The 14,789-nt window shown below is 46.6% G+C and overlaps 1 protein-coding gene across 2 annotated transcripts in view; it reads right to left on the bottom strand.

The window, feature by feature from the left end:
- LOC148038634 (uncharacterized) overlaps window positions 1–12,293 on the bottom strand; it is a 145,484-nt gene extending 133,191 nt beyond the window's left edge. The window contains exon 1 of one of the 2 annotated variants that reach the window (XR_015689881.1): window positions 11,795–12,293. Coding sequence is in view for 1 of the 2 variants with exons in the window: in XM_087673868.1 (XP_087529994.1) it covers window positions 11,795–12,169 (375 nt within the window). In the remaining variant the exon portion in view is untranslated. The remainder of the gene's footprint in view (window positions 1–11,794) is intronic. The other variant, XM_087673868.1, reaches the window with a different exon arrangement.
- Window positions 12,294–14,789: the final 2,496 nt, after the last annotated feature.

The raw sequence follows: 14,789 nt of genomic DNA, 5'->3' as shown, positions 1-14,789 counted from the left end.
CCTTCAGGAGAGAAATACCTTACTGCTGCTGCCAACAGATCCACACCAGCCAGGCGACTGCTTCAGAAGGCTGTACAGCCTGCGTTTGCTGCCCACGCTGACTGCAGAGGCTGCCACGTCATCCAGCGACGCAGCAACCCTGCGTTTTCCACCAGGCGGCCTCTCCTGCTGCTGGGCGACCTCCCTACAGGCTGCGTTTTGCTGCTCTGTAGGTCGCTTCCACCCCAGGCGGCACTTTTTCTGGTGGTGACCTCTGTCCGGGCTGTTTCCTGGTGCTAGTGGTCTCTTCTCTGGTGTTCGACATCGGTATTCTTGCGTTTTGCAGATCCAGGTGTTTGTAGGCATTCTCTGCCTGCGTCTTGGTGATTGGTGACCACATTGCTGGTCCTATTTCGACAGCGGCACAACTTTCTTTGGTATTTTGCAGATTGGAAGATGTCTTACCAGTTTTCAGGCTTTGAAGACTCAGAGGATGAGCTTCTTTCTCATCATTCCTCTGAGCGGAGGCGGGATTATCGTGGAGTTCGACATCGGGAAGAACCTCCTCGCACTCGTCCTTCTTCAGTCCATGCATCTCAGAGGGTTCCATCTACTGCGAAGGTTTCTTCAGTGAAGACTGCTTCAGATGTGCGGATGCCTTCCTTGATTCCCTCTATCCAGGTGCCAATTCTCCCTTCCTTTCCGAAGGAAGATAAGTTGGATGGTTCCAACTACTCCCTATGGTTGTGCAAGGTGGCTTGCATCCTTGATACCTTTGATCTTTGGGAGCTTGTTTCTTCGCCCATCGACCGAACCCCCGTGGATTCGTCCGATGGCACCTCTATGGACCGTGCAGCCTTATGGGATAGGCTCAACTCTCGAGCCCGTTCCTTTCTTTTTATGAGTCTCCATGATTCCGTTCTTGTACATGTTCACAGGTTAAAGACCGCGGCGGAAGTATGGACAAAGCTTGCGTCTTTGTATCAGCACAAGACATTTGCCCACAAGATTTCCCTGGAGAAGAAGTTGCGGATGCTCAGTCTTGATGGTTCTTCTTCTATGAAGGAGCACATCACGAAGATGAAGGATATGCGAGGCGAGCTAGCCTCTCTTGGTCGTCTGATATCGTCTGAGGATATGGCGATGATTCTGTTGACTCAGCTGCCATCACCCCGTTATGATGTCTTCTACACTAGCCTCATCACTTCGAAGACCCGTAAGACACTCCTATGGGAGGAGCTTTCCCCGCTTGTCTTGGAGCATAACGAGCGACTCAAAGAGGTGGGAGCCAGTGGTTCCACCAAGGCATTTACGGCCGGCACAAGTGGCGGCAAGAAGAAGAAACAAAAGAAGGAGAAGGCCAAGGACAAGGAGGAGGAGGACAAGAAGGATGCAAAGGAGAAGAAGCCCAAGTGTCCCCATTGTGGGAAGGGCACTCATCCCGAGGAGAAGTGTTGGCAGAAGTATCCCCATTTGAAGCCTAAGGAGAAGGACTCGAAGGCGGCCCCAGCCACAACAGAATCTGCGTTTGTGCGTGTCTTTGTTGAGGAAGACACTGCCCTAGCTTCTACCACTCAGGAGAAGCCTTGGCTCGTCGACAGTGGAGCATCTTCACATATGACCTTCCGTCAGGATTGGCTTCAGGATCTTCGTTCCAGAGGGGATACAGTCACCATTGGTGACAATTCTACAGTTCCTGTTCGCGGCGTGGGGACTTTACCTATGTTTTCTGACAGGCGGTCTTCCTCCGCCCAAGTTCTCTATGTCCCTGATTTGGGCTTTAACCTATTATCTGTGCATGGCCTTACTCAGTTAGGTACCCGAGTCATTTTTACACAGGATGCAGTCACAGTGGAGGATGCTTCTATAGATGATGCTCTTTGGACAGGTACACAGGAGGGTGGGCTTTATACGCTCACAGCCTTGGCTGCGCGGACTTTCCATGAGCTTGGGCTGCTTTGGCATGCTCGGTATGGTCATTTGAACCTCGATTCTCTTCGCCGAGCTTCTAGGAGGAAGATGGTGGAGGGACTTCCTGATTTCCCTCCTCTTCACACTTTGTGCCCTAGCTGCTTGAGGGGCAAGCAGCACCGGCAGCCTCACCCGCAGGTTGCTTCTAGGCGGGCTACTTCTCCGCTTGGGTTGGTTCATACCGACCTTTGCAGCCCGATAGGCACGGCCTCCCTTGGGAAGGCCAAGTATTTGATGTTGATTGTGGACGACTTTAGTCGTCATGTGTGGCCTTGTTTCTTGGAGTACAAGAGCGAGGCGTACTCCCGTTTCTGCGAGTGGCAGGTGTTTGTGGAGACCCAAACCACTTCCAAGGTTCGTGGTGTTCGAGCTGATCACTGTGGCGAGTTCACTTCTCACCTTTTCTCTCAGTTTTGCAGGGATCATGGTATTCGGGTGGAGTATTCCCATCCGAACACACCATCAGAGAATGGTGTGGTGGAGCGTGCGAATCGGACCATGATTGAGATGGCCCGATCTATGCTGGAGCATAGGAGTCTTCCTCATTTCCTTTGGGGTGAGGCGGTGGCTACAACGGTGCATATTCGCAACCGCTCTCCGACTTCGGCATTACAGGACATGACTCCGTATGAGGCTTTCTTTGGGAAGAAGCCTTCCGTGTCCCATTTCCGCATCTTTGGGTGCGATGCTTTTGTCCATGTGGACAAGAAGAAGAGAAAGACGAAGTTCGACTCTAAGTCGCGAAAGCTTATCTTCGTTTGTTATAGTACGACCACGAAGGGATATCGGCTCTATGACCCGACGACGCGGACGGTTGAGGTGAGCAGGGATGTGATCTTTGATGAGGCTTCGGCCTCTTAGGATCCGATTGATGGTTCTATTACAAATGTTTCTTCATCCTCGACGGACCCCCCCCCCCCCCCACCTTCTCTCCCTTCCCTTCCTTCCAGGATGCCCCTTAGCACCCCCCCTATTCCTCCTCCTTCGGCTTCCCTTTCCCCTTTGGTGGATGTGTCTTCGTCTACTACGAGCTCTTCTACCGCCACTTCGGGATCTTCACGGGATATACAGCCTTCTTCAGTTGCGGAGGAGCTACACTCACTCGGTGAGGGGGTGTCCCTCTCCGATTTGGGTGCTTTACAGGTTCCGGAGACCCCCCGGTCTCCCTCACAGCAGCAGGAGTCTCTCAGGATTCCTTTATGGTATCGCCGGCTCATGCAAGATTCAGGTGTTACTCACTTTCCTGCTTTTTCTTCAGGTCCACGTCGATTAGCACGTTTACAGGCCCAGCGGGACAGTTCACTATGTGTGAACTATGCTCTTATGTCCCAGATTCTTCAGGATTCCGAGCCTTCTACTGTGGAGAAGGCTCTTGCACAGGATATTTGGAGACAGGCTATGCAGGCCGAGCTCGATTTCATCGAGCGAAACCATACGTGGGAGCTTGTTCCGCGTCCCGCGAAATGGAAGGTGATTGGTGTGAAATGGGTCTTTAAGACCAAATATCTTGCAGATGGCTCCTTGGACAAGCATAAAGCTAGGCTTGTTGCCAAGGGTTTTGCTCAGCGTGCAGGGTTGGATTACTTTGAGACTTTTGCTCCTACAGCCAGGATGTCTACCATCCGAGTTCTTTTGGCTCTTGCTGCTCACCACCGTTGGCCTGTCTTTCAGATGGACGTCAAGTTTGCTTTTCTGAATGGCGTTCTTGAGGAGGAGATTTATGTTTCACAGCCTCCTGGTTTTCTTGTGCAGGGGAAGGAGGATCATGTCTACAGGCTGCGGAAGGCTCTTTATGGCCTAAAGCAGGCTCCTCATGCTTGCTACCAGCGGATTGACCGCTTCTTTCTACAGAGTGGCTTTGCGCGCTCCGCTTATGATCCCAACCTCTACTTACGGGTTGTGGATTCTCTTTCGGTGTTCCTTATCTTGTATGTGGATGATCTTATCATTACAGGGAGCGACACTCAGCAGGTGGAGCATACACGGTCCATTCTTCAGCAGGAGTTTGACATGACGGATCTAGGGATATTTCACTTCTTTCTAGGTCTGGAGATCTATCAGATGGCACAGGGCATCTTTATCTCGCAGCACAGGTACATCTCTGAGCTTCTTTCAGAGTTTGATATGGCTGAGTGTCGGCCTATCTCATGCCCCATGGACCCTGAGTCCAAGCTTTTGACAGCTGGAGTTCCTCTTACAGATCCCACCCGTTACAGGTGCCTTGTCGGCTCTCTTATCTGGCTGGTTCACACTCGGCCGGATATCTCTTTTGTGGTGGCTTTATTGTCTTCTTTTATGCAGACTCCTACACAGGATCACTGGCAGGCGGCCTTGCAGGTTCTTCGCTATTTACAGGGGACTCGATCCTTCGGGATCGTGTATGGAGATGGGATTACCCTTTCTGGATGGAGTAATTCTGATTGGGCAGGTGATGTGGATTCGAGACGATCCACTACAAGTTATGCTTTCACCCTTGGATCTGGTGCTGTCTCTTGGAGCAGCAAGAAGCAGCCTACTGTGGCACTTTCTTCTACAGAGGCTGAGTATCGAGCCCTATGTTCGACCGCTATGGAGGCAGTTTGGCTCCGTCGCTTACTCGCGGAGATTGGCTTTTCCCAGACCGGACCTACGGAGCTGCGCGTGGATAACCAGAGTGCTCTTGCTCTGGCCAAGAACCCGGTGTTCCATGCTCGCACGAAGCACATTGAGGTTCAGTATCACTATGTTCGAGAGCGGATCGTGGATTCGGAGCTGGTGGTGGTCTATTGTCCTACGGCGGCCAATGCAGCTGATCTCTTTACGAAGCCGTTGCCTCAGGCTTCTTTGCTTCATCACATGCGATTCTTGGGTCTTCAGACTCTCCCAGGAGTTGAGAGGGGGTGTTAGCCTGCTCCTCTTCAGTCTCAGTCTGTCATCTCCTGGTTGTGAGCTCCTGTCAGAGTCTGACAGGAGACAGAGGAGCTCTGTCAGTTTGTTTTGATGGCTGCCTTAGTCAGCATGCAGCCCTGGGTGTTTTACAGCCCAAACTGGGCTGTTTTTGTCCAGACTGCCCATTTTCTGGGCAGTCGGCCAGATCTGGCCATAGTCGGCCAGATCTGGCTGGTCGGCCAAATCTGGCCAGGTCGGCCAGTTTGGCTGGTCGGCCAGTTTGCTGGCCTGGGGGCTATTTATATCAGTCCCCCCCAGTCAGTCCAGCATTGTGCTCTGCAGGTACAGCACTGCTCCCTCCGTCTCCGTCTCCGGCATTGGTGTTGCCACTGCTTCTAGTCTGTCCTGGTTCCCTCACTAACGCTCTGGGCTGCGTGCAGGGACTGTTCTGTCCATTTCAGTGTATTCAGCATTCACCTCAGTCAGTGCAGACTTTCTTCCTTCATTCTCTGCTTTCTCTCTCCTCTCCTCCGTGTTCGTGTTCTTCTTCCGTTGCGCACTCTCACACATAGTTCCACTGGCAAGGTTCTATTTGAGGTGGTTGAGGGTGGCAAGAAGGTTCCACCTATTTTGTACACTAAGGATAAGATCTTTGAGGCTGATCGCTTTGTGGAAAGCTTGGATGCAGCTTATGCAAAGATAAAGTATGCACTTCAAAGGTCACAGGACAAGCAAAAGCGAGCAGCTGATTGCCATAGACGTGCTTTGCAATTTGCAAAGGGCGATTATGTATTGTTGCGTTTCAAAAAGACTAAAACAGATGAAGGAAAGAGAGAGGTTGTATCCGAAGTTAAGCATGAGATACAATGGGCCCTTTCAAGTGTTGGAAAAGGTCAACGATGTTGCATATCGGCTGAAATTACCTCCACATTGACGGATACACGATACCTTTCATGTCAGTTTGTTGAGACCTTTTCGTGGTGATATGCCAGAAGATGTATTTGCTGAAGTTTAGCCAGAGGTTGAGGAACTAGATGAGATTTTGGTACCCGAGCAGATTTTGGCACATAAGGAAAGGAAGATCAGAGGTAAAGTTTCCACAAGATATTTGGTGAAGTTTCAAAATTATTCACCAATGGATGCAAAATGAATGGAAGAGGATGACTTAGCAGACCATCCTCAGTTGTTACAACTTTATCTCGATGCCTTTCAGTTAGAGCCGACTTTGGATCGGGCTTACTCAGGTTCAGCAGAGCGGGCGTCCGAAGCATTGCCTGATGCTCAAGGGGGAGGTAGCACTTCCACTCCACCGGTTTTGGACAACTCTCGTATGTAGTGGATCCCGAATGTATTCAGTATACATCCAAGGTACTGTGCTGACAGTATGTCTGCCATGAGGTCACTACTCGTTGTACTAGGCACTGTGAGTTACATGTATATTTGTCACCGCGGCTCTGAAACTATACTTATGCATGAGTTTCTGGACCAGTTTGGCATGAGTTTTTGCCTCAATTTTGAGATCAATTTCTGATTAGTTTCAACTCAGTTTTTGATCAGTTTGAAAACCGATTATGATCACTTTGGGATCAATTTTGCATCAGCATTTGCATCAGTTTCTGATTAGTTTTTTTTTACCATCAGCTTGTGATCAGTTTGGAGTCACATTTGCAACCATTTGTGATCAGTTCTCATATCAGTCCATGATCAGTTTATGATCAGGTCATGCTTGATTTTTAATGGTTTACAGCTGATTCCATGGACAACCGCATGTAAACAATGTCATTGAAAGTTTCAACTGTGGTTTATGCTGAGAATATGCTTTACTGTGGTTTTGAAGTCAAAATGGTTGAGAAACCTGAGTTATGGATGCATCCAATGGTTTCTAGCAACAATTTTGGACTGTTTTTCAACTTTCTATTATGTTTAGCTGGCTGGAAATTTTCAATAAGTTTTGTGCATATACAACGGTTCGACAAAAGTGCCCAATGTTGTGATGACTGTCATGCCAAATTGAAATTCCAGTGCAATATACTTTTGCTTTGGCCCAATGCAGTGCAATCGAGGACGATTGCAAGGTTTTCAAGGGGGAGATCTGTCACGAAGATGTGAAATTTTGAGATGCTTTAATCTTACTAGTAACATTTGATTAAGTTACTAATCAAATGTGCAAGGTTGTTTAGCACATGTGATACACATGGCAGTTATTTCATGGGAACGGGCCAAGGACCTCGAGGATGCAGTGGGTGCTAAAGGCAAAAGTTGTGTTAAGTTATGCCAACTGGGTTTTGGTGGTCAGTTGGTGCCAAGTTGGACCCTAGGACAATTGTTTGGCCATTAAGTGTCAGTGGTGACACTAGGGACTAGCATTAATTAATTAATTAATTAATGCTAGTCTAAGGCTCAACAGAGGTTGAAAACCACTCCAAGTTGCAAATGGCCTAGCCAATTTCATTCCAGATGGGCATGTTTAATTTTGGGCAGGGTCAAAAGGGCTGAAATTAATTTTCAGAATTAATGAATTCTGAAAAATTAATTTAATGGCTGAAAATGCATTAGAAAGACTGCCACTTGGCAAAACTTTCCCAGGCACCTAGGGAAAAGGCTGTTGGAGGTTGGTGGAAGCTGAATGGCAGCCATTTGGAGCTTGGTGGAGGGAGAGGAGATGATCAAATTTGGCTCTGAGAGGCGACGACGACTAATCGCGGCGCTGGTGGAGGGAGAGGAGGTGATCAGATTTGGCTCTGAGAGGCGACGACGACTGATCACGCGCCGTGACAGAACAAGGGGCAGCAGGTTTTCTCTTCCGCCTCAAGAGAGGCGGCGCAGTAGGAGAAGAGGGCTCTCCAGCCGAGCTAGTGTTTTACCCCCCTTTTGAAGCTGTTGGTGCCATCGAATTTGTCATCAGAGCTACGAATCAGAAGATACATTTCAGCTAATTTTCTCTCTTTCTATAGCATTCTCTCATCTCCTCCAATCTATGCTCAAGTATTCTCAACAATTCTGAGCTATGGGTAGCAAAGTACAGCCAATTTTGGTGGACAACAGAGAGTTTACTACTGTAAACCCTAAATTACAGCAGTAATTAGGGTTTAGCAGCCACCTTGGGACCCGTGCCATCAATCAAAGGCATTGTACACTGAAATCAGCACCGGAAATTCGTGGAATTGTGAGGATTTCAGATGCCAGCCCATCTATTGTGAATTTGGGGCAACATTTGACCAGCTGGGGTTCCATTAGAGCAAGTCCTAGGTGAAAATCAAGGGGCAATTTGCCCGAATGCTTTGCTGATTATTAGAACAGCAAGGGGCTTTTGAATCAGCCAAAAAAATCGTGAAATCTTGGCTTGTAATTTATCCATTAGTAATTGAAATTAAAGAAATACCAAAAGGGGTGCCAATTTTGGGGCCAACAGGGTGTCCACTGTCTAAGTTTATGAAGGTAAAGTGAGCATTTCAGTTCATGTTCATCTGCTAATTGCTGTAATTAAGTGCTTAATCAGGTTAAACCACCCTATCCGAGAAGAAAGGCTGGTTTCAACTAGCCTGCTGCCCTTCATTATTCAGCCCTCTCTCATCTCCAACTTGTGGTTACTGTGAGAGTGCGCAACGGAAGAAGGAACACAAACACACAGAGAGAGAGAGAGAGCAGAAAATGAAGGAAGAAATACTGCATTGACTAAGATGAATGCTGAATACAAAGCTATGGACTGATCAGTCCCTGCACGCAGCCCAGAGCGTCAGTGAGGGCACCAAATCAGGCTGATAATGACGGCAGCACCGAAGACGGAGAAAGATGACGGAGTCAGAGTGCGCACCTGCAAAGGAAGGAGGGAAGATGATAATACAACTGACTACCGAGTGGGAAATTGCTATAAATAGCCAAAAAACCCAAAAATGGCCAACCTGAAATTTGAGGCTAAAAATATGTCCGACCACCATTTAATGCTGGTCTATTTTACCAGCATTTATTGCTAGTAAAAATGCCAGGAATACTCACAAAAATCCCGAAAAGGTTGGACAATGTCCGACATGTGAGGCAAGCTAAAGAATGCAGAAACCACCCCGAGAAATGCACATAAAATCCCGACTAGAGGAAAAAATGCACTGAGATGCAATAAACTGAGTGCTCTAAAATAAGCTACCTCCTCTGTCAAAACAAGTGATAGACAAGTCAGAGCTCCTAAAGTCCTTGTCTGACTTAGACTGAGGCTCACAGGCATGAGATGACAAGACATGACTGCTAACACCCCCTCTCAGATCTTGGATGTGGCAGAAGGCCAAGGGAGAAACGGATCCTAGGGTGGCAAGAGGAATGCCAATGTCGATGAAGTTCGTCGATGAAGATTGTCGATAAAGAAGCTCCTCGTGATCCTGGAAAACCCCCTCTGAAACACTAGGGGCTAGTAAATCCACAATTGCATCACCTAGATCGTCCCCCTCTGAAAGGGATGGGGGGTACGAGGGAACCACCGGAGAAGAGAGTGGGGGATGGGAAGGAACCTGAGGAAAAGAGAGTGCACAAGTGGGAACGGATGTAGCAATAGACAACTATCTCAGAGGACCCTACATAAGAGAAGGGGAATGGAGCTTGTAAAGCCCATTCTCCCGCCAACTTGTCACGATAACAACCCTTGTAGAAGAATCCTCAATACAAACGGCCTGCTCGATGAAGACAATCCGAGAACCAAGCCTAGTAAGGCCATAGATTGATAGGAGGGAAAAGCCCAAGTCCGGAACATAAAGAGCCTGTGAAAGGGAGCTTGACGCGCGGTCGGGAATTAAAGGCAAAGTGCCAACACTACAAATAGGCAATGAAACAATGTCACCATCAATAATTGATCCCTCAGGGCATAGATTCTGTAACAAATCACCTCAGGGAGTCATATGACTAGAAGCTCCATTATCAACCAGCCAAGACCTCTCAGAAGATGAGGCAACCACTGAAAAAGGCTCCTCCAAGTCAACAATATGAAGGAACACTGACTCATGGGTAACCGTTGGAGTAGAGGTAGAAGGCTCGAATGTTTTAGCTCCATCCTTCGCTCCCGAACGAAGGTGACAATACTTCTTCCAACATTTCTCCTCTGGATGTGTCCCCTTCCCATCCCTTTCTTCTGTGTCCCCCCTCCCGAACCTGCAACAAAAGCTTTGATGGAGGTGGATCCACGGGCTACCTCTTTGGTACGCTCATCGTGCTCCAAAAGAAGCGGGGCAAGCTCCTCCCATAGAAGCTTCTCACGGGTCCTCGATGTAAGAAGGCTGGTGTAGAAGACATCAAAACGGAAAGATGGCAACTGAGTCAAAAGAATCATGGCTATATCCTCGGAAGAGATCGTCCTGTCAAGGAACGCAAGCTCATCCCTCATGTCCTCCAACCTATTGATACGATCATTCATGGAAGAAGAATCATCAACAGTGAACATCCATAATTTCTTCTCGAGAGTAATCCGATGGGCAAATATCTTCTGATGGTACAAAGGAACAAGCTTTGTCCACACTTCCACTACTTTCCGCAACTTGCGCACATGCATTAGGACAGAATCTTGTAATCTCATAAAGAGAAAAGATTGAGCTCTCGAGTTGAGCCGATCCCATAAGGTCACACGATCCATCGATGATCCAATGGTGAGATCCTCCACTGGACGGGGAATAAGGTGGATAACAAACTCCCAAAGATCGAAGGTATCAAGGATACACTCCACCTTACACGACCAAAGCGAGTAGTTGGAACCATCAAACCGGTCTTCTTTGGGCAAAGAAGGGAGTACAAACACTTGTATAGAGCGTGCCATGGAAGGCATATAAAGGCCAGCAAAACGAGCCTTATGTGAAACATGGAGAGAACGGGGAATAGAGGGATCTCATACAAATGGGCTAGGTGACCTCCAGTCGTCGCGTGAACTAGCACGAAAGTCTCTCCATCTCTCAGAGCAAGGAATAGAGACCTCATCCTCTGAATCAGTAAAGAACTAGTGATAAGGCATCTTCGTATATATCTGCAATCACCAAACAATCTACAACCAACAAACAGTCAAGATGGAGCTGCCTATGTCTGAAAAGACCCAGAGGATATTGTCGCCTACAAGAGGAGAGAGGAAATGCTACCGCCTGGAGAAAAAAAACTGTTGCCTATCCTCCAGATGATGACGCCTCCTCCTCTTCTGATGTGGGCGACCTCCTGTTGGCTGCATTTGATGCAAACACGTGCTGCAAACACCTAGAAAACTGTCGCCTACTCCTCCTAATGCTGTAAAACAACAAAACGCAGGTATGAAAGACTGCGTTTCAGCCTAGATAGCACCGCCAGGGGCTGAAAAGGAGGGAAGAAGGGCTGCACTCGATGGTGTCCTCCTTTGCAATCGAAACTCTCCTCTGTGCTCTCAAGTAGGCTCTGATACCATGTGAGAGTACGCAACGGAAGAAGGAACACGAACATAGAGAGAGAGAGAGAGAAAAAGCAAAAAATGAAGGAAGAAATACTACATTGACTAAAATGAATGCTGAATACAAAGCTATGGTCTGATCAGTCCTTGCACACAGCCCAGAGCCTCAATGAGGGCACAAAATCAGACTGATGATGACGACAGCACCGAAGATGGAGGAAGATGACGGAGTCAGAGTGTGCACCTGCCAAGGAAGGAGGAAAGATGATAATACAACTGACCACCGAGTGGAAAATGGCTATAAATAGCCAAAAAACCCAAAAACTGGCCGATCTGACATTTGAGGCCAAAAATATGTCCGACCAACAATTAATGCTAGTCTGTTTTATTGCTGGTAAAAATGCCAGGAATGCTCAAAAAAATCCCGGAAAGGGTGGACAATGTCCGACAGGTGAGGCAGGCTGAAGAATGCAGAACTGCCCCGGAAAATGCACATGTAGCTTAATGCAAGCCAAGTTGTAGCCTTGGATGATACATACTACATAGCTTAATGCGAGCCTGATAAACATGGTCATCAAAATCATGGAAGCATACCTTTACTTTGGAAGGATCGATGGGGACATCTCGACCTTGTCCGGCATGGGGGGCAGGCTCGATCGCACAGAGCCCGACAATGACCTCGGCTGCTGTCTGCACGCAGCGGAGGAAGGGCGAGCAGAGGACGCGGGTGATGTTCCAGCCTTCGCGCCTCAGCCGTCTGCCAACATCACGAGCTTTCCACTTCCCTAATTCTGTTAGGGGAGGGTCCCAGGGACGGGGGGCCGTCGTGACCCAGTGGCGGTCGGCATCATCGAGCCTTTCACCGTGTCTCATCACAAGCAGGTGCTGCATCCGCGGGGGACCCGGTGCCTCTTCTTCATACTCTGCTTCTCGTTCTTCTCCTGCTTCATTTTTGTATGCGCTCGCCATGGATCGCCTTCTTCCTCGTTCGAGCTTTGAGCAATGCAAATGTACTTTTGGTGTCTCTCCGGTGACTCTCACGCTACGGAGCGTTCACCTTAACGCTTCCTTTACGAACTTTGGCATCTCACACATGAAACAAAAACGAAAATAATTGCCAATGATATGACGCTTCCTTTCCCAACTTTGGCTCTCTCCCACATGAATCAAAAACGAAAATAATTCCCAATGATGTGACACCTTCTCAAAGCAAAGCCAATTGCGAAACGCGTGCCAATTATCATTATCAAACACATTATTGGTGTTAGCGGGGACTAGTTACACAATGTTTTGTCCTTCTCTATAGCATAAGAACATGTGAGGGGTGAATCCATCTCTATAGCACAAGAACATATGAGGGGTGATTGGCTTATGTCAATGCGGATGTGCATCCCTGGTCGATCATTGGGCTTACCTTGTGGGATCATGATGATTGGCCTTCATATACTTTTAGTTGAAGGGCTCGTTTTGTTTAATGTGATTCCATACATGACCTATGGCATAGCATTATCTTACTACTATATTATTTTAGCTATAGGTTCGAAAAGCCTTGAACCTCCAAAGGGCTTCCGGAACCTACCCCCTTTTCCAAACCTCTTTTCTTTAATCAAAACCCCCTCCCCTTGTCTCTTTCTCACGTGTAATATCTCATTTTCTCTTCCTCTTCCCCTTTTTTTATTAAAGCCTCATTTCCTCACCTCCCTTTTTTTAATTAAAATCCCCTTCCCTTTTTAATTAAATTCTTCCCCTCCCCTCTCTCTCATGTGTAGAGCTTAGGTTCTCTCTCTCTCTCTCTCTCTCTCTCTCTCTCTCTCTCTCTCTCTCTCTCTCTCAGTTAGATAAAGCTTTTTTTAATTTAAAATTTTTCGAACATAGTTTTTCACGCACTTTGAGAAGGAGATAGAATAAAAGAGAGAGAGAGAGAGAGAAGAAGAAGAAGAAGAAGAATGATAAAAAGAAGAAGACGGAGAGAGAAGGGGGAGAAATAGGAAAGAGAATAGTCTTTTTTAATTAAACATTTTTCTTCTCCCCCTCCCCCCTCTCTCTCATGCGTAGGGCCTAGGTTCTCTCTATCTCTCTCTCTCTTTCTCTCTCAGATTAGACTTTTTAATGGAAACTTTTTGTTTAATCAAAATAAGAAGGGAGAGAGAGAAAGAGAGGATTACAAAGATCAAAAAAGAAAGAAGAGGAGAGGGAGGGAACAAAGAGAAAATATAAAATTTAAGAGAGAGAGAGAGAGAGAGAGGAAGGAAGAGAAAAGTCTTTTTAACTTTTAAATATTTTTTGAGAGAGAGAGGAAGGGAGAGAGAAGGAGAGGGGGGGAAGAGAGAGAGAGAGAGAATATAAAATTTAAAGGAGAGAATAAGAGAAGAAAAAGATAAAATTTAAAAGAGAGAGAGGGAGAGAAGAAAAAAAGAAAAATTAGGAGAAAGAGGAGAATAAGAAAAGGGGACGGAGAGAGAGAGAGAGGAGAAGAGAGGATATATAAAATTTAAGAGAGAGTGTGAATAAAAGAAAAAAGGAAAAGAGAGGAGAGAAAGACAGAGAGAATAAAATGAGAGAGAAAATAAGAAGAAGAATTATAGAGAAAGAATTTGAACATAGAGAGAGAATTATAGAGAAATGAAAGATAAAATTTAAAAGAAAGAGAAAAGAAAAAGAAAATAAAAAAAGAGAAACTTCTTCTCATTATGTTCAAATTTGAGAAGGTAGAATAAGAGAGAGAGAGAGAAAGAGAGAGAGAGAACCTAGGCCCTACGCATGAGAGAGAGGGGGGAGGGGGAGAAGAAAAATGTTTAAAAAGACTATTCTCTTTCCTCTTTTCCCCCCTTCTCTCTCCGTCTTCTTCTTTTTATCCTTCTTCTTCTTCTTCTTCTTCTCTCTCTCTCTCTCTCTCTCTCTCTCTCTCTCTCTCTCTCTCTCCTCAAAATGTGTGAAAACTATGTTTAAAAAAAATTATATTAAAATATTAAAATATTTAATTAAAGAAAAAGTTTAAATTAAAAAGTCTAACTCTGTGTGTGTGTGTATGTGAAAGTTTAATCTAACTGAGAGAGAGAGAGAGAGAGAGAGAGAGAAAACCTAGGCCCTACACATGAGAGAGAGAGAGAGGGGGAAGAGGGGAAGAATTTAATTAAACAGGGGATGGGAAAAAAAAAGAGAGAGATTATAAGTGAGAGAGAGGGGAAGGGGTTTTAATTAAAAAAAGGGGGGAAGGGGGGGGGGGGGGGGGGGGGGGGGAGAGGGGGAAGGCTATAATAAAAAAAGGGAAGGGGAAGAGAATATGAGATATTGTACGTAAGAAAGACAGGAGGGAAGGGGGTTTTGATTGAAAAAGAGAGGCTTGGAAAAATGGATAGGTTTGGGAAGCCCTCTGAAGGTTTAGGGGTTTCCGAACCTATAGCTAAAATAATATAGTAGTAAGATGTGTTCCTCCTTAATGGTTTGATGATTTGGTATAAACCCATCCATCGGTTAATCAAACTCTTGCAAAGGCCCTCTCTTCTCCATAGGTAATAGAGATTAGCCTTGTCTTTTGCTTGATACTTGATGTCTAATCATCCTACATCATACTATTCCTTTTGTCATG

Source organism: Lygodium microphyllum, chromosome 3 (assembly GCF_053477565.2).
Source record: "Lygodium microphyllum isolate KBCC chromosome 3, Lygodium_microphyllum_v1.1.10, whole genome shotgun sequence".
NCBI classification, from domain to species: Eukaryota; Viridiplantae; Streptophyta; class Polypodiopsida; order Schizaeales; family Lygodiaceae; genus Lygodium; species Lygodium microphyllum.
This window is presented reverse-complemented; position numbering and strand designations above follow the sequence as displayed.